Source organism: Carcharhinus amblyrhynchos, chromosome 1, assembly GCF_965287045.1.
Source record: "Carcharhinus amblyrhynchos chromosome 1, sCarAmb.v2.hapA, whole genome shotgun sequence".
Taxonomy (NCBI): Eukaryota; Metazoa; Chordata; class Chondrichthyes; order Carcharhiniformes; family Carcharhinidae; genus Carcharhinus; species Carcharhinus amblyrhynchos.
The window spans coordinates 134538615-134562259 of NC_137324.1; the positions used below are offsets into that span (position 1 = coordinate 134538615).

At 43.2% G+C, this 23645-nt stretch overlaps 1 protein-coding gene across 3 annotated transcripts in view; it reads left to right on the forward strand.

The window, feature by feature from the left end:
* nr3c2 (nuclear receptor subfamily 3, group C, member 2) overlaps positions 1-23645 on the forward strand; it is a 351998-nt gene that overhangs the window by 270293 nt on the left and 58060 nt on the right. For all 3 annotated transcript variants that reach the window (XM_080193065.1, XM_080193072.1, XM_080193080.1), the window contains exon 6: positions 4482-4626. In XM_080193065.1, the coding sequence (XP_080049191.1) occupies positions 4482-4626 (145 nt within the window). The remainder of the gene's footprint in view (positions 1-4481; positions 4627-23645) is intronic.

Consider the following 23645-nt stretch of genomic DNA (forward strand, 5'->3'; position numbering starts at 1 on the left):
ATAAAAATATTTGTTATCCACTGCCTTTTAGATTAAGTTTTAACATATTGCAGGGAGAGAGCACGTGGCAATCAGTAGTAGTCTTGGCTCTTTGCACTTTTTACTTAAGAAAAGAAGTGCTTGACTTCTATTTATTATCATTTTTCTGCCTTTAGTCTTTGATTAACATTGCTTTCACCATAATTATTTTCAATCTTTTCTTCACTGGAGAGATATGGGCCAGAGTTTTCTAGCCCAAGTGGTGGGTTTTCCTGTGTTGAAGGTTTGGATTTGATTTGATTTGATTTGATTTGAATTGATTTGATTTATTATTGTCACATGTATTAACATACAGTGAAAAGTATTATTTCTTGCGCGCTATACAGACAAAACATACCGTTCATAGAGAAGGAAACGAGAGAATGCAGAATGTACTGTTACAGTCATAGCTAGGGTATAGAGAAAGATCAACTTAATGCAAGTCCATTCAAAAGTCTGACAGCAGCAGGGAAGAAACTGTTCTTGAATCGGTTGGCACATGACATCAAACTTTTACTTCCCAACAGAAGAAGGTGGAAGAGAGAATGTCTGGGGTGGGTGGGGTCCTTATATATGCTGGCTGCTTTGCCGAGGCAGCGGCAAGTGTAGACAGTCAACAAATGGGAGGCTGGTTTGAGTAATGGATTAGGCTACATTCACAATCTTTTGTAGTTCCTTGCATCTTGAGCAGAGCAGGAGCCATACCAAGCTTTGATGCAACCAGAAAGAACAATTTATATGGTGCATCTGTAAAAGTTGTTGAGAGTCGTGGCTGATGTGCCAAATTTCCTTAGTCTTCTGAGAAATTAGAGGCATTGTTGGGCTTTCTTAACTATCGTGTCGGCATGGGGGGACCAAGACAAGTTGTTGGTGATCTGGACACCTAAAAACTTGAAGCTCTTGACCCTTTCTACTTTGTCTCCATTGATGCAGACAGGGGCATGTTCTCCTTTACCCTTCCTGAAGTCGATGACAATTCCTTCGTTTTGTTGACATTAAGATTATTGTTTGTTGCTGCATAGTTCACCAGATTCTCTACCTCATTCCGGTACTCTGTCTCGTCATTGTTTGAGATCCGGCCCACTACAGTGGTGTCGTCAGCAAACTTGAAAATTGAATTGGAGGGGAATTTGGCCGCACAGTTATAAGTGTACAAGGTGTATAGTAGGGAGCTGAGAACACGGCCTTGCGGGGAGGGGGGTACCAGCATTGAGGATGATTGTGGAGGAGCTGTTGTTGCCTATCCTTACTGATTATGGTCTGTAAATTAGGAAGTTCAGGGTCTAGTTGCAGAGGGAGGTGCTGAGGCCTAGGCCACGGGGTTTGGAGATGAATTTCATGGGAATAATAGTGTTGAAGACTGAGGTGTAGTCAATAAATAGGAGTCTGACATAGGTGTCCTTGTTATCTAGATGTTCCAGGGTTGAGTGCAGGGCCAGGGAAATGGGTTTGCTGTGGACCTGTTGTGGTGGTAGGCAAACTGTAGTGGAGGTTGGAATTGATTTGTGCCATAACTAACCTTTTGAAATACTTCACAATGATGGATGAACCACCAGCCAATAGTCATTCAGGCATGCTGCTTGGTTTTTCTAAGGTACCAGGACGGTAGTCACCTTCTTGAAGTAGATAGGGACCTGAGATTGTTGTAGAGATTGAAGATGTCTGTGAATACCTCCACTAGCTGATCCACGCAGGATCTGAGTACACATCTGGGTACCCCATCCGAGCCAATTGCTTGGAAGGCTTGACCTTCAAGAAAGCTGCTTTGACATCTACAATGGTGACCCCAGATGCAGATTTATTCAGGGCTTCCAGAGTTGAGGGCATGCTCTTGCTGACCTCTTGCTCAACATGGGTGTAGAATGCATTGAACTCATCAGGGAGGGGTGCATTGGAGCTGGAGACTTTACATGCCTTCATCTTGTAGTCTGTTACGTTTTGAAGACATTTGCCATAATCGGCGGGTATCAGCGTGGCTAGCCTGGGACTCTAGCTTGGTCCAGTATTGTCTTTTGGCATTTTTGATGAATCTCCTTAGATCGTATCAGGCTTTCTTGTACAGACCAGTGTTGCCTGACTTGAATGCCTTAGACCTGGACTTCAGCAAGCAGTGGATATCCCTGTTCATTCACAATTTCTGGTTGGGGAACACACAGATTTGCTTCTTTGGCACAGTCTTCTACACACTTACTAATGAAGCCAGTTACTGTAGTGGTGTACTCGTTCAGGCTGGTTGCAGAGTTTTTACATACTGACCAGTCCACCGAATCCAAGTAGCCCCATAGGAGATCATCCCTTTCTTCAGACCAACATTGCACGACTCTCTTTGTGGCTTGCCATTGGCTGCTGGGGAACCCATAGTGGGGTTGACTTCTGCAGAACCAGAAGATTCTGCAGGTGGAAAGGGCTGGAATATTCCACCCATGTAGTTAATTTAAATTTTCCACCTGACATTTAGTTCATGAGCATAAATAAAGGTCCATTCGTGCCAGGAACCCTTACATTCACCCCAGCATGTTTTCTGTAGTCAGGATGCCCTTTCATGCCATTACTGGGTACTCGCACATCTAGAGGGGCATCTCTGGTACCTGCCTGGCCTTAAAAGGAATTTCAGGCTATCGAGTGGAAAATTGTCTGAATTTCTCCGAATAAGTATGCAAGTGTCATGGGGGCGATTCTCCCAAAAAAATTCTAACTGGTGAAATTGCATAAAAATTGGAGTAAATCACCCTGATTTTTCAGCGTGAGTTTCAAAATGAATCTCCCACAGTCTGTGCACTGCAAAGTGTCTCAGCGGATTCACTCCAGAAACCAGTGGGTAGGGCCTATCCCCGCTGGAGAGACCAGCAGCATTGTGCTGAGAAGGCCATTGCACATGCACTGATTTGTCAATGCCGAGATTGGCGCATGCACAGTGACCCCTGTCTGCCAGCCTCCCAATTGCTGGCCAGCTTGATTGCTAGCCATACAGCCCCACAACCCCTACATCACTGGCTGTGTGACCACCCCGTCACAGCACAGCTGGCCTCCCTCCCTCTGTCACTGGCAAATGCAGAGTGGCAGTGGGTGCCCTCACCTCCCTGGTACTGCCCCGTGCCCAGTGGACAGTCCCAAGATGCCCCTGGGCATTGGCAGTTTTCCCCTTTGGCAGTGCCATGAGGCTCCAAGCTGGCCTTGCCAAGGTGGCAATGCCCAGGGGCACCCCGAAGCATCCACCCTCTGGGAGAGTTCGATTGTCCCCCCCTTCACTGGGGCCACTAGCTCCCCACAAGTGGGAAGCTATATTAAACCCTACTGGAATGAAATACTCCTGGCGGCAGGGGTAGTGGCTAGCAGACCCAGAGATTTCAGTCCCAGGCCCACTAACAGCATTTAAATTGTATTAAAATCAGCTGTTAAATACATTAGGCAGCTCTGCACTGATTTCTGTCACATAGCTGATGTATGGAGACGGTGACAGCCATCGGGGAGCTTGCAAAACGGCCTCCGCTCAAGTCTGTCGGCTCGCATAGGAGGATGAGAGTGTTGCCCCCCTATAAATTTCTAGAGAATCACAAACCATCTCAATGTACTTTTCCAAGTGAGACACACAAACTCTTGGTATGCTTGAAATCAGACATATCATTGCCAATGATCCACTGTATCTCTTGAGATGCTGGCAAGACAGAAACTCTGGGTTATGCTGCCAGTCTTTTTTGGAGTGGATTGACTTCCTGCCCCTTACAAGGTCCCACAAAACCCTTGACTGGAACTGAAATAGGCCAGAGTCATTTCTTTCCTGCTGGTGCACCCCCACCCAAGTTAAGATAGATTTTGATGGTTAGCCTTAAGTGTTATCAGCAAGCTGTGCATGCGATTCCAACATGATGCTACTGAACATAGCATTGTAGCAGCACATTAAGAGGAGAACCAGCTAGAACATGCAACAAAATGACAGAAGGCATGATTTAAGAAGTTGAAGGCTTTGCAAAAGAAACATGGAAAATAATTCTGGTAATTATGAAGTCTCAAAAGTTCCAAATCAATAAATAATAATCTTGGAATTTCATCCAGGGCTTAAAATAACTTACTTTGGGCTTGCCCATTTCTGGCCTTATGTCTCTCCTGAGAGCCTCTTGTGCCAGTAATTATGAAAATGGAACTGGTGTCTTTAAGACATCACAGGATAACAAAGCTATTACTTGCTTCCATCCAGAACACGTGCTGCCTAAATCAAGGAAGACACATGGACATGAAAACCACTCTGTGTTATTTTTTGGTCTGCTCTATAACAGAAATAAAATTCCATATTTGACATTGCTTTGATAGCTTCGTTGACTTATTGCCGGGATCAGGCTCTATAAATGAGAGTGGCACGAAACAACGAAACTAAATGAAAAATAAAAATACTGAAAAACATTGAGAACTATGGATAGAAAATCGTTTGAAGAAATCTTTTATCATCATCGTATTCTATTTTACAGGATTCCGAACAATGGCACTTGATGACCAAATGACTCTACTTCGGTATTCTTGGATGTGCTTAATGACATTTGGACTTAGCTGGAGATCGTACAAACACACCAGTGGCACAATGCTTTATTTTGCACCAGATTTGGTGTTCAATGAGTAAGTGTTTTATGCTTTATATTTTTTTGCTTGCTTGTTTTCAAGTTTTCTTTCCTTACCATGAATGTTGTTAATGTTGTTCGTTGGGCAACCTACTGACAGGACACTCAGATTGATCTGGCTGGATCTACAACACAGAAACTTCCCATAATGCTGCTTCCTGCACTAAACCATTTGTATAATTTGCTGCTTTGCAGCTGCAGTGTGAGCAGAAATTGTTTAATTCCAGTTTGTTTGATGTGCTCTGATATAAATTGGTTATTTGCTGCAGCAAATCTTTCATCCTGGCATAATACTGCTATGCATCAGTTGCAGTAGATTAGATGCAATTTATGGTGGTGTTTGCAAAGTAATAATTAGGTGGAAAAAACTATTATCCTTCAAAATGTCTTATTTCAACAGTAATAAATTTGGACATACAGTTGTGGCCATAAAAATCTTAATGTGAAGATTTCTACGAGGGAGTAAGTTGACATGACATGCAAAATGTAATAGGATTAGATAAGTCCAGACTGAAGCATTTATATTTGGCTCATAAGAAAAAAAACGAATAAATGCAAGCAGATAGATGGTAAAAAAGATAGTCATTGTTATATAAATTATGAGGAATATGGAGGGGGCTTGAGAGCAATCAAATCAAGTCTTTAAGTTAGACACATGAGAGATTCAGAAAGGATTTATAGAAAGTATCATTATGAAATGCCGGTAAAAAACCTACCAGGATTTCTGGTGTTTAGCTTTTCACTGATACTTACCTGTGTGCTCCCAGGGAGAAAACCATTACAAAAGTGCAATTTGGAGGTGCAGGCAACCTTTTAGTACATTAGAATTTGGTATGAAGCTAATGTACTCTGATTGTGGTATACCTCTGTGAAATTAATTATCGAAGTTGTACTTTGTTGGTTGACATGAGCAAGGCCTGAGTAATAAATTGAGACAAATGTCCATGTAAAAATATGCAATGAAATATTTCTCCTATTAAATATTATCCCTGTTTCCGGACATTAAACCATTGAATAGATACATATTGTCCAATAGGAATCACTAACTAGGCACAGTATGGTGAAGTCAACATGAACTAATTTTAATCAAAAATGCTCTGTGCGCAAATAGATAAACATGCTTGACATATATTAGATAAAAGCAAATTACTGCGGATGCTGAGATTTTGCAGCATTTTCGGTTGTTGTACTTCACATGTATATTTACTTAAAATTCATCTTCCATAATTCACTCTCCAACCAGTCTTTCTCTTTCATCAAAGTTTGAAATTCTCTGAGTTCAAAATCAGGCAAAATACTGGCAAGCGTTTTGCCAATCTTGATCCTAGAGGGCTAGAGGCATAGACTAATAATCTGAAGACATGAGCAGCTACGGAGTTTAAATTCAGTTAATTAAATAAATCTGGAATAAAAAGCTAGCATCAGTAATAATGATAAGGTTGTAACTACCAGCTTGCTGTAAAAATACCATCTGGTTCATTAATCTCCTTTAGGGAAGGAAAACTGCCATTTTTAACAAATCTGGTCTTTGTGTGACTCCAGACACTCAGCCATATGATTGACTCAACTGCACTTTGAAACGGCAGAACAAGCCAGGCAGTTGTATTCAAGAAGGACAACTAGGTATAGGCAATAAGTGCTGGATTTGCCAGTAAAACTCATCTCCTGTGAGTGAACAGAAAAAAAGGAATGAGAGGATTTTAATTAGGAGAGTGGAAGGGTAGGGGAATTGACAATCAAGGGGGCAGTGGGGAGAAATGTCAGGGAGGAATGGAGCACTGGTGAGTAAGCTTTGGCCAACAGTCAGGAGAGGCTGGAGGCTGTGCTCAAGGGCTGTGAGCATGTTGGAGGCTAGACATTGGAGTTGGGACATGTGGAATCCAGACATTGGGGTTGGAACATGCTGGAGACTGGACATTGGGGTTGGGGCATGGAGGAGGCTGGACATTGGGGTTGGGGCATGGAGGAGGCTGGACACTGTGGTTGGGGCATGGTGGAGGTTGGACATTAGGTTTGAAACGTGGAGACTGGACATTGGGATTGGAACATGGTGGAGGCTAGACATTAGATTTGGAGCTTGTTGGAGGCAGGAGATTCGGGTTGGGGCATGGTGTTATCTGGACATTGGGGTTGGGACATGGTGGAGGCTGGACAATGGGATTGGAGGTGGTGGAGGCTGGATATTGGAGTTGGAACACAATGGAGGCTGGACATTAGGTTTGGAGCTTGTTGGAGGCTAGAGATTTGGGTTGGGGCATGGTGGAATCTGGACATTGGGGTTGGGGCATGGTGCAGGCAGGACAATGGGGTTGGAGCATGGTGGAGGCTGGACATCGGGATTGGAACATGATGGAGCCTGGACATTGAGGTTGGAACATGGTGGAGGTTGGTCGTTGGGGTTGGAACATGGTGGAGGCAGGACATTGCAGTTGGAACATGGTGAAGGCAGGACATTGGGGTTGGAACATGGTGGAGGCAGGACATTGGGGTTGGAACACAGTGGAGGCTGGACATTAGATTTGGAACTTGATGGAGGCAGGAGATTGGGCTTAGGGCATGGTGGAATCTGGACATTGGAGTTGGGGCATGGTGGAGGCTGGACAATGGGGTTGGAGCATGGTGGAGGCTGGACATTGGGGTTGGAGCACAGTGGAATCTGGACATTGGGTTTGGGACATGTTGGAGGCTGGATATTGGGGTTGGAACAAGGTGGATGCTGGACATTGGGATTGTGGCATAGTGGAATATGGGTTGGAACATATTGTGGGCTGGACATTGGGGTTGGGGCATGGTGGAGACTGGACATTGGGGTTGGAGCAGAGTGGAATCTGGACATTGGGTTTGGGACATATTGGAGGCTGGACATTGTGATTGGAACATGATGGAGGTTGGACATTGAGATTGGAACATGGTGGAGGCTGGACATTGGGATTGGGGCATAGTGGAGACTGGACATTGGGGTTGGGGCATGGTGAAGACTGGGCTCTTGGATTCGGGCATGGTGGAGGCTTGATATTGGAGCTAGAGACCAAGACCACAGTGAGGAGATGCTGGGAACAGGGGATAGAGGTGTGGTAGAGACTGTAGATCCTTGTGAAAACTGGATCGCTGGTTAATTTCCAATTCAGGCACCTAACTGAAGTATAGGAGCCTTAATTAAATATATTAATAACAATCATGTCTCTTTGCAGCAGGATACTCTAAAATCAGCCATCATTAAATATCAATGTATGTGGGGGTTAGGGTTGAATTGCATAGATATCATGTTCTAACCCCTGCCCCTGCCCCAACACCACTGTGATTGATGGGCAGGTAAGGGGTGGTTTAATATTTAGAACCAAAAAAAGAAAGAAAATATTGAGATAGAGTCATAGAGGTTTACAGCATGGAAACAGGCCCTTCAGCCCAACTTGTCCATGCTGCCCTTTTTTTTTAAAACCCCTAGGCTAAGCCCAATTGCTCGCATTTGGCCAATATCCCTCTATACCCATTGTACCCATGTAACTAACTAAATGCTTTTTAAAAGAAAAAATTATACCCATCTCTACTACTATCTCTGGCAGCTTGTTCCAGATACTCACCAGCCTCTGTGTGAAAAAATTACCCCTCTGGACACTTTTGTATTTCTCTCCTCTCATCTTAAACCTATGCCCTCTAATTTTAGACTCTCCTATCTTTGGGAAAAGATATTGACTATCTAGCTGATCGGTGCCCCTCATTATTTTATAAACCTCTATAAGCACAGTGGTTAGCACTGCTGCTTCACAGCTTCAGGGTCCTGTGATCGATTCCTGGCTCAGCTCACTGTCTGTGTGGAGTTTGCACATTCTCCTCGTGTCTGCATGGGTTTCCTCCAGGTGCTCCGGTTTCCTCCCACAGTCCAAAGATGTGCTGTTTAGGTTGATTGGCCATGCTAAGAAATTGCCCCTTAGTGTCCAGGGATGTGTAGGTTAGAGGGATTAGCGGGTATAATATGTGGGGGTTGGGCCTGGGTGGGATTGTGTTTGGTGCAGACTCGATGGGCTGAAGGGCCTCTTTCTGCACTGTAGGGTTCTATGATTCTATGAAGATCAACTCTCAGCCTCCTACACTCCAGAGACAAAAGTCCCAGTCTATCTAGCCTCCCCTTATAACTCAATCCATCAAGTCCTGGTAACATCCTAGTAAATCTTTTCCGCACTCTTTCCAGTTTAATAATATCCTTTCTATAATAGAGTGACCAGAATTGCACACAGTAATCCAAGTGTGGCCTTACCAATGTCTTGTACAACTTCAACAAGACATTCCAACTTCTGTATTTAATGTTCTGACTGACAAAACCAAGCATGCCGAATGCCTTCTTCACCACCCTGTCCACCTGTGATTCCACTTTCAAGGAGCTATGAATATGCACTCCTAGATCTCTTTGTTTTGTAGCTCTCCCCAACGCCCTACCATTAACTGAGTAAGTCCTGCCCTGGTTCAATCTACCAAACTGCGTCACTGGCCCAATTGATCAAGATCCTGTTGCAATTGGAGATAACTTTCTTCACTGTCCACTATGCCAAAATCTTAGTGTCATCTGCAAACTTACTAATCATATCTCCTATATTCTCATCCAAATCATTAATATAAATGACAAATAACAGTGGACCCAGCACTGATCCCTGAGGCACACTGCTGGTCACAGGCTTCCAGTTTGAAAAACAATCTTCTACAACCACCCTCTACCTTCTGTCAAAAAGCCAGTTTAGTATCCATTTAGATACGTCAGTCTCAATTCTGAGTGATTTAACCTTATGCAGCAACCTACCAGACGGTACCTTGTCAAAGGCCTTGCTAAAGTCCATGTAGATAACATCAACTGCACTGCCCTCATCTACCTTCTTGATTGTCCCTTCAAAAAACTCAATCAAATTTCTGAGACATGATTTTCCACTCACAAAGTCATGCTGACCATCCCTAATCAGTACTTGCGTCTCTAAATGCCTGTAGATCCTGTCTCTCAATATACCTTCCAAAAATTTACCCACCACAGTTGAAGGCCAGAACTCCCCCCTAAAATTCTAAGTATTGAATTCACAGGAAAACTGAAATAATTCACACTGAGTTTTTCAGTGGGAGTTCATACTAGAATCTCCTACACACTGAGCAATGCAGGGGTCACCGGTGTGAATATCATTAGATTTCAGGGGGCAAGGCCTGTCTCCACCTGGGAGGCTGAAACCAGCAGTATACACAGAGACTCTGAACTGTTAGCCTCCCATTTGCTGGCCAGCTTGATCACTAGCCAGCCTGAGACCCCCACAATGCTGACACCCCTAACGCCATACGGCCAGATTGCGTCCTTTCTGCCCATTCCCCAGCCAGTCCTGACCCTCCATCCCTGGTCCCAGCCAGCCGATCTCCAGCACCCGCCCACCCCCACCACCTCCTGGCAGTGCAGACATCCCTGCAGGCAACCCCCCACCCCCAGCAGTTCTGACACCAACACACCCCCCCTCCACCCCCCCGGCTGACCACCCCAGTCCGTCTCGATCGCTGGCCTCCTTCCTGCCCCTATCAATCCCAATGGCAGAGCAGCAGTGGGGCCCCTCCATGCCCACTGATCATCCCCATCAGGTCCCACCTCCAGGCCAGTCCCCCATAGGCCCCACCCCTTTGGCACTGCCCCATGCCTGGGGGCACTACCCACCTATCTTCCAACACTGTGAGGGGCCCCCTTCACTCCAGCAGGATCAGGCAGCCAGCTCCCAGAAATTGAGGAGTTACTGTAATCCCAATGGAGTGAAACATTCTGGTGGGGTGAGAGATGCTCATGGGGTCAGAGAATTCATTCCCGGACCCACTAATAGCATTTAAATAGTATTTAAATAGTATTTAAATGCTAGCTCCACCTCCTAGCCAATTTCCGACACCACACAGGCCCCGCCAGAAATCCGAGCCTTGGAGACACAAACACAGTGCAAACTCTCACGGGAATTCCAATTGCCTGATGCGCAATTCTCCTGGTCTGCTGCACTAAGAACTACGCGCAGCAGGATGGGAGAATCGCAAACCAAAGTTTGTGTTTGCATTTGTATTTCGTGCTGTAGACCTTGTGGAATTAAATCTACCAGTTTCGCCCAGAATGGCTTCCTTCACCTCAGCACCTTTTCCCCAGTGTGGTTGACTTCCACAGAAATGTTTCTGTAATAGTTTTATGAACTTAGCTTTTGATGATAAGCTTTAGCAATACCTGCTTCTTGTTTTCCACCTCAGTAACTATGTTGGCAAAAGCCTATTTCCAAAATTTAGCTTTGAATATCTCTCATTCCTTTCTGACGACAGTTAATGTTTACTTAAGCTAACATTATGCTTCTATTTTGCATTTTCTTCTCTGGTTCTCAGAAATGTGTCTAAATTAGAGGAGGTGGGGCACACCATCCTGCCAAAATCTTTCACCTAGATCCTAATTTGTTGTCGCTGCCTGACTGATGCATCCAGCCTGTGGCTCCTGGTCACAAGACTCTCAAAGGCGGTCACTAGTTCTGAGCCCATTCAGCTCCAGCTGGCATGCAGAATCTCCTCCTTCATTTCTATTTCCCCAAAATATCAGTATATAATCTGCAGGAACAAATGATCCACAATGTACAAAGACAAATTACGAGATGGAGATAAAGACAGCAAAGTAGGAATAGGGAGAAAGGAAATAAAAACTTAAGTAAGGGTTGGAACAAAGAACAAAGAACAAAATCAGCCCGGGAAACAGGCCCTTCGGCCCAATGAACCCGCGCCGCCATCTCAACACCATCAGTCCACCTCTCTACCCACGACCCCTGTCTAATGTTTTATGGCCATCCAGATTGAGGGAAACTGATTTAGGGACAATTTATTCCTGCCAATCAGCCTAACAGCACATCTTTGGGGTGTGGGAGGAAACTGGAGCACCTGGAGAAAACCCACGCAAGCACGGGGAGAATGCGCAAACTCACACAGACACTGGCCCAAATCCATGTGTCTGCACAGCAATCAGTGATAGTCACTGAGCTGTCGTCTTGCCCAGTATCTTGTCCAGTTTAGGCACACACTAACCACATGAAGCACTAGGCCAATCTCGAACAACCAAGAGCAGCCCCAGTACGACCCATCGCGTGTATGCCCCTCGTTGGACACGAGGTGGACCGACTTAAAACCTGTGAATGAAAAGAGCAAAACTAAAGGAGAGAAAAATTGGAATGGCAGAGGAAACAAGAACAGAAGAAGAGAAAGAGAAAAACAAAGATAGAGAAATAGAGAGGGAAAAAAGAAGTGGAGAAGAATTGAGGTCTACTAGCATAGGCTTCTTGTGAGAATTTTTTGACAGGGCTGGTCTTAAGGTTTGAGGATGACCAATCCATGCAGTCACATTACATTTTGCTATAATCCCTGTTTTCCTCCTTTGGTGCAGTTCAGTTCCTCAAAGCAGAGGAACAATATTTTACTTCATCACTATCAATATATTGAGCTACAGGCACTGAGAAATCCACCAGATATGTTTTGTTAATGTCAAGATTGAAATGTGAATGAAGTATGCCTTATTTAATTTATTTTTAATAGGTGCAGGAGTTAGAAAGTTTTTTCATTAAACCACTTTACAGTAGAAGGCTATATAAGTTATACTTACATTAATTTTACTTGCAAATCTGTAGAGTTTTACATTTTTTAGCGATACAACTGTGAATGTAACATTATAAATATTTTACTAATAAATGCTTAATTAGACATCTATAACGTAGACATGTTGACAAACGTAGAGGCGAAATTAATCTGCCTCTACTTGTGACTCAATGTAGGTACATGTTCCTACAACTCATGAGGGGGTGGCGAGATTTGATTGCAGAAGAATAACTGTGGGAAATGTTACCCATTGCAGAGCTTCCATTGAGGATAATAAACAGATGTCCATGTGTTTGTGTTACTTAAGTACCCAAGCAGCTGTTAGAGATTCATGTTATGTAACAGTGAGTAAGATTAGAAGCAGGATCTGACCGCTGGAGCTGCTTAAGGAATCTATGATTTTTCTGTAGGAAGGATACCATGGGGAGTTCAACATACAGTAATACAGATCTGAAAAGCTCTTTTTTATCCAAGATACTTTTATTAGAACAATGTAGACTACTTCAGTAAATTAGTCCTTGCTCATTAAATTATTGTTGCAGTACTTTTTAGTTTAGGGTGGCATGGTGGCACAATGGTTAGCACTGCTGCCTTACAGTGCCAGGGACCCAGGTTCGATTCCGGTCTCGGGTGCCTGTGTGAAGTTCGTACATTCTGCCCATGTCTGCACTCATTTCTTCCGGGTGCTCTGGATTCTCTCACAGTCCAATGCTGCAGGTTGATGGATTGGCCTTGCTAAATGCTCAGAGTTATGGGGATAAGGCAGAGGGAAGGACCTGGATGGAATGAGTTTTTGGACAGTTGGTGTAGATTTGAAGGGCCAAATGGCCTTCCTCTACACTGTATGGATTCTATGTATTCAGATTTGGAAGTAAATGTAGAATTGTGACACTGATTGGGAGTACATTGTAAAATACAGCTTGTATAGAATCTCAACACCATTTTAGATTGACCCCATAGTTGTATTTGTCACCCCTCTGCTTATTTTTCCACATCATGCACCAATCCCATTAGAGGGAAAACCTCTTTCCTCTGCCAGTGCTACTCAATAACCAATTATGAGGTGGTACCATAAAAAGAACTGATGAATCATTCATTGATTATAACGATCAACAAGGAATCTGTGCTCAAGCACTTATTTGTGATACCACTGTCCAATTTGGAAACACGCTCATGCAGCTTTAACTGTCGATGATTCTTGGGAAGGAGCTGGACAACAGTTAAAACAGAGCGACTTCATTACCTTCATTATCTGCATTTCTATTGCTTTGTGATTATAACATCATTCCCATATATTAAAAAACCCCCACACACTTAAAAAAAATACAGACTCCCATATAGTAAAAAAATCTGAGGAATCACATTGACACTGTAAAAATGGTTCAGTAGCAATCTTCCAAAACAGAAACAAATTTATTTAGGGTAACATACTCAAAAGATATTCAGAATATGATTGAATTGTGAAATATCTGTTTTAGTCACAAATGCCATCAGAAGTACTTTGACTTTAAGTTATTGCTGAACCATTGGTAACGCATCATTCAGAGTAAATTCTGCCCCACATTAAAAAGGCCAACTAACTACAAGCAGATGATCATCTCACCATTGGCTAATCATTGGGCTGGATCCTCCGATACAACATCAGCGAACATTGAGATGTCCACTGCTGTTATGCTTTGGGACACATCAGAAGTCCTGATCCAAACGCATGTGCAGTAAATGCCCAAGATAAACTTCCGATGGGCTGATTTGCTGTGCCCAAGATACTACGAGCATGTTTCTGATGTAGCCTCAGCATTGAAAACTTGGGCTTGTTGCACAAAACCTACCTGAATACCTACGCCTATTATTTACAGATGATGAAGTTCGATGAGAGGGTGAGCTGTGAGGAGGATACAAAGATGCTTCAGTGTGATTTGAACAGGCTGAGTGAGTGAACATATGTATGGCAGATGCAGTATAATATAGATAAATGTGAGGTTATACACATTGTACCAAAAATAGAAAGGCAGATTATTTCTTGAATGGGTGTAAATTGAGAGAGATGGATACTCAATGAGACCTTGGTGCCCACATGCATCAGTTGCTGAAAGTAAGCACACAGATACACCAGGTAGTAAAGAGCACAAATGATATGTTGGCCTTCATAGCAAGAGAATTTGACTGTAGGAATAGGGATGTTTTACCTCGATTGCATAGCGCGTTGATGAGGCCACACCTGAGTATTGTGTGCAGTTTTGATGTCCTTATCTAAACAGAATAGAGGGAGTACAGCGAAGATTTACCAGGTTAATTCCTGGGATGGCAGACTGTCTTATGAGCAGAGACCAAGTCAGTTAGGATTGTATTCACTGGAGTCTATAAGAGTGAGAGGAGATCTCATAGAAACTTATAAAATTCTAGCAGGATTGGAAAGGGTAGATTGAGAAAGAACGTCCCTGATGGTGGGGGAGTCCAGAACTAAGGATAATAGTTTGAGAATAAGGGGTAAACCTTTTAGGACTGAAATGAGAAGAAATTTCTTCACCCGAGAGTGGTGAATATATGGAATTCACTGCCAACAAATGTAGTTGAGGCCAAATTGGTGTGTGATTTTATGAAGGACTTAAATATAGCTCTTGGGGCTAAAGTGATCAAGGTGGAGAAGGTGGGATCAGGATATTGAATTCAATGATCAACCGTGATCAAAATGAATGGCAGAGTAGGTGCAAAGGCCTACTCCTGCTTCTATTTTCTATGTTTCCACAGCAGTATTGTCCCATTGTTAATTACTGGTATAATTCAGTGATTAACAAAGTATCCTAGTCCACTACCCCAACCAATACCCTACCTCTAAGGCCATGTCGACCAGAGATGTGACCCATTTCCCAACAGCATGGAACTGGTGGGTGGCACAGTGGTTAGCATTGCTGCTTCACAGCACCAAGAACCCCAGCCTGGGTGACTGTATGGATTTTGCCCATTCTCCCTGTGTCTGCATGGTTTCCTCCCACATTCCAAAGATGTAGGGTAAGTTGATTGGCCATGCCAAATTTCTCCTTAGTGTCAGGGCCTGGGTTGGATTGCTGTCAGTGCAGACTCAATGGGCCAAATAGCCTCCTTCTGCACTTATGGATTCTGTGATGTTCTATGAACTCTGGTGAATGTCTCACTCAGGGTTCATAAGATAATGCCTGGGCAGTACTCTGGCACTGCCCTCTGGCACTACCCACAACACTGTCTGGCTAGTGCTGGGGGCAGTGCCAAGGGTGGGGAGGGAGTGGGGTATTTTACTTTTACATTTGTGTCCTGGGGTGGCTTTTAAAAATGGCATCCCAACCTTTAAAAGCTGAATTGCAGGCCGGCCGGGGGGCAGGCTCAATCAGAGCCCAACCCATCTGCATGATGTTATGGGGCCTGCCCCTTGCTATTTTTGTTCTACATTGCAAGCAATTATGGCATATAAAATCATTATTGTGGTCAACAGCTTTAATGCTGCTTTTCCCACCTATTGTGATTCTTTGCAAGAAAAAGGAAAAAATTTCTACTCTGTCTCTTTACCATTTTTTGAAATCTCTGGCCTTCTCTGCTTTCCTAAGTCTGTACATTTGATCCCTTTCTGCCATGCTCTGGTTACTAAATTACCTGGGAAATTCCCTGCTCTGTTAACTTGTCATTTCTCTTTATTTAGCCTCATCTCCTCTCACATGGTCCCATCCTCCCATTATTTATTTGAAAGCTCTCTCTTCCACCCTAGTCATATGATTCACCAGGTCACTGGCTCCATTACTGTTTAGATGATGACCATCCTAATGGTAGTGTTCCTACTTTCCCTAGTATCAGTTCCCCATGAATCAACACCCATTTCCTTCACACCAATCTTTAAGCCATGCATTTAACTTCAATCTTTTCTACTCTATGCCAGTTTGCTCATGGCACAGGTAAAAATCCAGCGATTATTACTTTTGAGCTTTTGCTTTTTAATTTAGCCCTAGCTGCTCATAAAACCAGGTAGAATATTTTTCCTAGTTCTACTTATATCACTGTCACCTACATGAACCATGATAACCGGATCCTCCTCATCCAACTGCAAGTTCCTCTCAAGCCTAGCAAATGTCCTGAATCCTGGCACCAAGCAGGCAACACAGCTGTCTGGACTCTCCCTCTTAGCTGCAGAGAGCTGTGTCTATCCTCCTGATTATATTGTCTCCTACTACCACAGCATTCCTATTTACTCCATCCACATGAATAGCTTCCTGTATCATGGTGCCATGGTCAGTTCAGTCATTGAACTTATAGCCACACTCATCCATACAAACTGCAAGAAACCTGAATCCAATAATGGCTAAAATAAACACACACTCACACTCACAAACTGTCAGTTACCAGGCAGAGAATGGAAGAATAAATTATCATTAAGAGGATCTAGAGTTACGGGGAGAAGGCAGGGGAATGGGGATGAGAATCATATCAGCTATGATTGAATGGTGGAGCAGATTCAATGTGCTGAATGGCCTAATTCTGCTCCTATATCTTATGGTCTTATAATGAGGTGCCATCCTTAAAATCAGCAGCACCTTCATGTCCTGGGCTTTGCTGGTTTATTGTTTGTTTCCAGTCTTCTCTGAATCCCACCTCCTCATCAAGAATATCAGGGATGTGGAGCTGGTTTTGTTAATCAGATGTTTGTGGCACCATGGTATGAATGTGCCAAAACTAACTAATGAAAATTCTTGGCTTTAAATGGATTCCTGCTAATAGATTCCATCCTAATACTGTGCACTTGTGCAGAAAATGGAACTCACTCTGTCCCAAGAAACATTTTACAGAGCATCATCGAATAAGAAAGGTAAACTGCTAGGAGCTTGTACAGTGCTGCAGTCTGAATACCAAGCAGCAAGGTAAAAGCATCTTATTTACATCTTCCTGGAAAGTTGACAAGAACATATTCTTCTACTTCCTGTTGATCTTGGAATCTGGCCATTTATGCTTTAAATGCTTACCTCAATTATACACTCCCTGCATTTGGTATTGGCTCACATGATTAGAAACTACACTTGAACATTAGTTCCGAAGAAGTGACATATTGGACTCAAAATTGCTTCATTTTCCACAGATGCTGCCGGACCTGATGAGCTTTTTCAGCACTTTCTGTTTATATTTATTTATTTGAACATGAACTTGTCGTGTTAACAACTTTAATGTAGTATGTTTCAAATCTCCCAGTTATTCCACAAGTGTGGTTGGCTACAACCTTTTTTGTTTTTTCCTGCAGTATGACTGTCAACTTTCACAGGGCAGGAATTGCTTCAGTATTGAGGGGTAAGCCCCAATGTCACAGAAACATAGAAAATAGGAATAGAAGGAGGCCATTCGATCCTTTAAGTCTGCTTTGCCATTCATTATGATCATAGTATGATTGGGATCCCTAAACCTTGCAAGTGCCAGTATGTTGGAGTCAATTTTTCTCAGACTTGGGGACCAATTAGCGATGTTCAGAAAGATAACGTTTGACACAGCATTAAACAAGATTTTTTTTGAAAAGCTGATGTGTGAAAAACACCAAAATAGATTGACAATTTGAAAAAAGAGTCACTCATGATGACTCACTTTCCCGCACCCACTGGTCCCCTGCGCCCCCGTGCTGACCCCCCGCACCCTCACGCTGGCCTCCCCCCGCGTCCACTCAATCACTCTCACTTTCTCCCCACTCAGCCCCAAGAGAGTCTCTCCTTCCCCACTCAGCCCCGAGTGAATCTCTCCCTCCCCCACCCAGCCCCAAGAGAGTCTCTCCTTCCCCCACCCAGCCCCAAGTGAGTCTCTCCCTCTCTGACTCAGCCCCAAGTGAGTCTCTCCCTCCCCCACACAGCCCCGAGTTAGTCCATCCTTTCCCCACCCAGCCCCGAGTTAGTCCATCCTTTCCCCACCCAGCCCCGAATGAGTCCATCCTTCTCCCACCCAGCCCCAAGTGAGTTCATCTCTCCCCACCCAGCCCTGAGTGAGTATCTCCCTCCCCCACCCAGCCCCAAATGTGTCTCTCTCACTTTCTCCCCAATTCTTCTGCTCCTGGAGCCCATTACTACCACCAGTGTTGTAGTTCCTCCAATCACAATCACATTTGCTGATAGTCTCAGAGTGAATCAGACAGCAGCAAATGCTGCAGAAGACCAGCCTGTGATTGGAGGAGCACTTTCTTTAAGAATCTTCCACTGCACATACTTGTATTTTTAAAGCTACTAGGCCAGAGGGTTAGATAAATTGGATATAAATCATTTTCCTATGTTACTCTTCATTTTGATATAAAAACTGCTCAAAGCCATCATATCTGCACATTTGTTTTTGTGAACATAAACTCTAACTTGTGGCCTGAATAAATTAGACTTCATTGGATTTAATCTACATTTATAATTGGCTCTTCAACAGATCCTCACTATAATTTACATAAAAAGAAAAAATCTACACAGAGCAGTAATCTGAAACAAAAACAATGTTGGCAGAACTCAGCAGCTTCTGTCTGTGAGAAGAGAGAAAACATGTTCATGTTTCCGTTATGAGCAACCAGCAATTGAAAACAAGCACCTCAATATCCAGAGATGGCAAAAGTCCATCTGATGCATCTTTCAGTCAGCTGATTGAATAGTCTGCCTCCCTGAAACAAAAAAAATCGACAGGATGCTGCTTAAATGTGTAAATCAATGTCTTACACCGGATGTAGGGCCCTCTCCTTCCCCCCAGACTAAAGCAGATTGTTAACACTCTCTGACCCCGCAAAATGCCTCCAGCTGATTGTTAGCCTGATTAAGGGACCCAGCACTACAGCACTCTGCAATGTAATTTGAAAATTCTGCCCCAGGACATGTCCCTCAGAGAGTATCAATGCACCATGACCTCAAGACGTTGTGACATGTCTGAAATCTGTACACGTTACTTATACGACCTGAGCTGACAGTGCGACAAGATGGCACAGTTCAAGGAATCTGGAAAGTTAATATTATCTATCAGAGCAGTGACCTGTCAATCTGTTCTTTGTTTACTATCACCAACGTTAAGACCCCACACCAACATAATAGCTCTTTCATTGCATCCAGTGCCGAACTGGCCACAGCAGGGCACACAGCCAAAAGGGATTATCTAATTGAAAACTTTGCTATACTCAAATTATTCTACATCGAATACTCCACTTCAAAGCCCTAAAATGTGTACTAACTGCGTGATCCACAGGGGCTAATTTTAACTTCCAGCAGTGGTGGAAAATGTACAGCAACAATTCAGCCGCTCATTATACCTCCTGTCCAACTCTCCCTTGGCATTTGATAAAATGGAAAATCTGGTGTGTGGTACAACAGACAGCCAATCCATAATCACTCATCTCTGTCGAAAGTTAGCTCTCACTTATTGACTTGTGTCTTGCAGTTTGAGCACAAAATTGTCCTATGCATGCAATGTGGAATGCCATAAAACAATAGATAAGGGTCATGGGTGGAGGGGGGACTGGTAATGTTAAAATGGCGGCATGGGCTCGTTGGGCCGAAGGGCCTATTTCCCGGGCTGTTTTTGTTCTTTGTTCTTTGTTCAGTTCTTTAACCTCCAGCAATTGAAGATATCCTTCTTAGCCATTGCAGCATAAAACCCCCTCCAGGACGTTCACCCCACTTAAACTCCAAATTGGATGCAATAGAACTGACAAGCCAGGTTTAAAAGTCATCTAACGAGTACAGTAGAGATCCCTGGGCACTTTGTAAATTTAGTATGAATTATTGGCCTGAATCATTGCTCCTAAGATGGGTGCAGAGAATTGGGAAATCTCCCGGCTAACGTCACCCGAGTAGCGGATCTTCATTTTGGAGTGGCTACTGTGGGATGAGGTAAAATATACCAACCCTGGATACAGATCAGAGTTGCCAGCAGGGGCTACTGAGTGCCATGGCAGGAAGTTTAAAAGGTTTTCCTCTCATCTCAGAGGCTTCAAACCAGTATTTTTCTTAAACATTAGGCCCTGTAGCCCTCAACCCTCCCTCCACTTCACCCACTCTCCTTGCCCATACATAGTAACCTAGGCCAATCCATTCCCCACCCATCCCCATAGCACCTTTACCAACTTAGTGCCAACTCATTTCCCCACCCACCCCATGGCTCTTATGGCACCTCTGACAAATCATACCCCCCTCTCCCCAAACACACACTATCTTTTGAATTAGACACATCCATGCCAACTTACACAAAATCTACCTTGGGCAGACCTCAGGAGCCATTCCATCATAAAATAAAGTGACAAAACATTATTATTACATACTTCACTCTATAAACAATCCTCATTCATGAAATTGTGATGTCAATAAATTTAATTTGCTTCATACTTAATACCCACAAAAACAAACATTTATGTTTATAACCCTGCATCAAAACAGCTAATCTTTATAACCTCTACGAGCATTCATTAAAACTGTGAACTTACAGCATCCTTCATTATGATAATAATAGGTTATGGATAACAGTCATTCGTATTACTATGATAGTGTTTAGGCTATGTCAACAAACAGCTACTGAAACTGCTAAAACATATTTTATTCAACTCTCAAACACAAACTGGCAATTTTATTTCCAATTTTTAAAGGACAGAAGATTTGATTAACTTGATAGCTTTCTATTCTACAGACCTAATCTTCCCTTATGAAACATTCATGTCAATTCTACAAATTCATAACTTACTGCAAAATGAGGCATTTGCTCCTGTAAAGATGGGATATGTTCGAACAATACAGTGAGTCAATTGGCTCTGCTATATTTGGGTTTTCGACATGTGGATATCATGTCTTTATCCCGGGGGAATTTGGAGGGGGCGGAGGGGAATTTGGAGGGGTAGTACACTTCAAAGAGGATGGAGGTGGTTGTCTTAAATGAGCACAGGTTGCCTGACCAAGAGGCTACCTCATCCCTCTGCCCATCCACCAATCATGCAGCCTGGAGACCCCAGGTCCCCCAGTATGAGTAAAATCCCAGAGGTATCTGGAGGAAACTTTAAGTGGCCATTAACTGGTGACTTCAGGGCCTCAATTGGTCCATGGGCATGTGGGCTGCCCAATGCTGCCTCCTCCACCACAGTTATATTACCCTCAGAGTGGGAATCGGCAAGTAGGCAACATAGCGATGCCACTGGCATAGTTCCCAATTTTACAGCAAAACTTTGACCCAGCAACAGTGAAGAAATGATAAGATATTTCCAAGTCATAATGGTGAGCTTTTTCTATGTCATAATGGTGAGAGACTTGTAGGGGAACTTGCAAATGGTAGTGTATTCATGCATCTGCTGACCTTGTTCTTCTTGACGGTAGTGACTGTGGGTTTGGAAGGTGGTGTTGGTGCTGCACTCGTTCAGACAAGCAGAGAGTATTCCATCACACTCCTGATTTGTGCTATGTATATTGTGGACAGGCTTTGGGGAGTTAAGAGGTGCATTCCTTGCCACAATATTCCTAGTTTCTTACCTGCTCATGTAGCCACAGTATTTATGTGACTAGTCTTGTTCACTTTCTGGTCAATGGTAAGCCCTAGGATGTTGATAGTGGTGGGTTCAATGATAGTAAAGCCACTGAAAGTCAAGGGATGATGTCTATGTTCTTTTTTGTTGAAGATGGTTGTTGCCTGGCACTTGTATGGCACAAGCCTGTCACTTGTCAGCCCAAGCCTGAGGACTTGCTGCATTTGGATATGAACTGCTTCAGTATCTAAGGAGTCACGAATGTTGTTGAATACTGTGCAATCATCAATGAACATTCCCACTTCTGACCCTATGATGAAAGGAAGATGGTTATGCCTAGAACACTCCTCAAACAAAGTCCTGCAGTGATGGCCTGGAACTGAGATGATTGACCTTCAACCACCACAATCAAATACAACATCCTTTCTTATTAGTCTACTAAAACATAGCAAGGCTCAGATTCTCATCAAACCAGCTATGTTATTTATTAATAACTGAGCTTAAATTCCTCCGGACTTTTAATTCTATACAAAGGGCATTAACAGCCAGTTTAATTCAACAGAGGCCATAAGCAGCCATCTTACATTAATGGGGACTTTTCTTTCTCGAAAGCAGAAAAATATACACAAATATGAATCTGGCAGCCTGTTAAATTTCCCAAACAAGTGTTTTATTTATCAAGCGCAAGCATCATGTCATTCAATTTATTTAACTGCTTGACTGCATCACACCCTCAAACAAATGAATCACTATCCTAGAAAACAGCCGACAGAAAATATAATGGTCAGATGCCAGTATTTGTGCAACAGTGAATAGACAAAATAAAAAGTGAGCATTTTTTAAAACAGATAAATCGTTGTTGAATCTTCATTCCCTTTTAAAACCAATGAAAAATCCAACTCCATAAGATTTTCAAGCACAACAACAAGGGAAATAGTCCAGTCAACAAATTACTTTATTATATAAAAAGAAATTAAAGGAAATACACTTATCAGGTACAAGGCATGCCCATAAGACATGCTTCAGCAGGGAAGAAATAGCAGGAATGACTTGTTGTGATTGCAAGTAGATTAAAAAAGAAAATTGGTCTAGTCTGGTTCTTACACAGCTCTACATTTCTAACATATTAATTAAATGCTTTATGTTTCCTGCCCACAAGCATTAAAACAAAAATCTTTATTCACAGACCAACTACAAAATTCAATAAAGCAGGGCTGGTGATACACAACAAAGTCAGTCCCATTGTTTCCAATGGAGACAGCACACAAACTTCATGCTACCTGCTCATTTAAATCATTGTATCATGCAGCTATCAGCAAACATGGTGTTGAATGGCTCCATTCAACAAGGATGTAAAATTGTGTGGGACTAATACTACTTAAAATGAGTCTTATTAAAAGCAAGCTTGCACCTCTTGAAGGGGGTTGCATTCTAGCTGGAGTAGGTTTTGGTACTGGTAATAAAAGAGAGTCTGAGCAAGATGGATGAGCACATTGTGACAGAGCAGGTACCCAGATTTTTGAAACTACGCTGGAGGACTTGATGGAAGGGATGCAGAAGAGGAGAGGTGTCATCTTTCCGCAGGAGCCAGGTGCTTGTCTCCAGGCAAGATATCAGAATACAATGGGACCAGACAGCTGGCATCCCTAAGGGCCTGGATACGGTATTGCAAGAAGTTCAATAATGTCACAAGTGATTAAGATCAATAAATGCATCTCCAAATGTCATATCCCATCAATTGCACACTGCTGATTGCACAATATCCAATCACTCACCTACAACAATCTCTACACATTAGGACTCATTTGAGGATTTGAGTATAGGGATGTTTTGCTGCAATTGTATAGTGTGTTGGTGAGGCCACACCTGGAGAATTGTGTGCAGCTTTGGTGTCCTTACCTGAAGAAAGATGTCCTTGCTATAGAGAGAGTACAGTAAAAGTT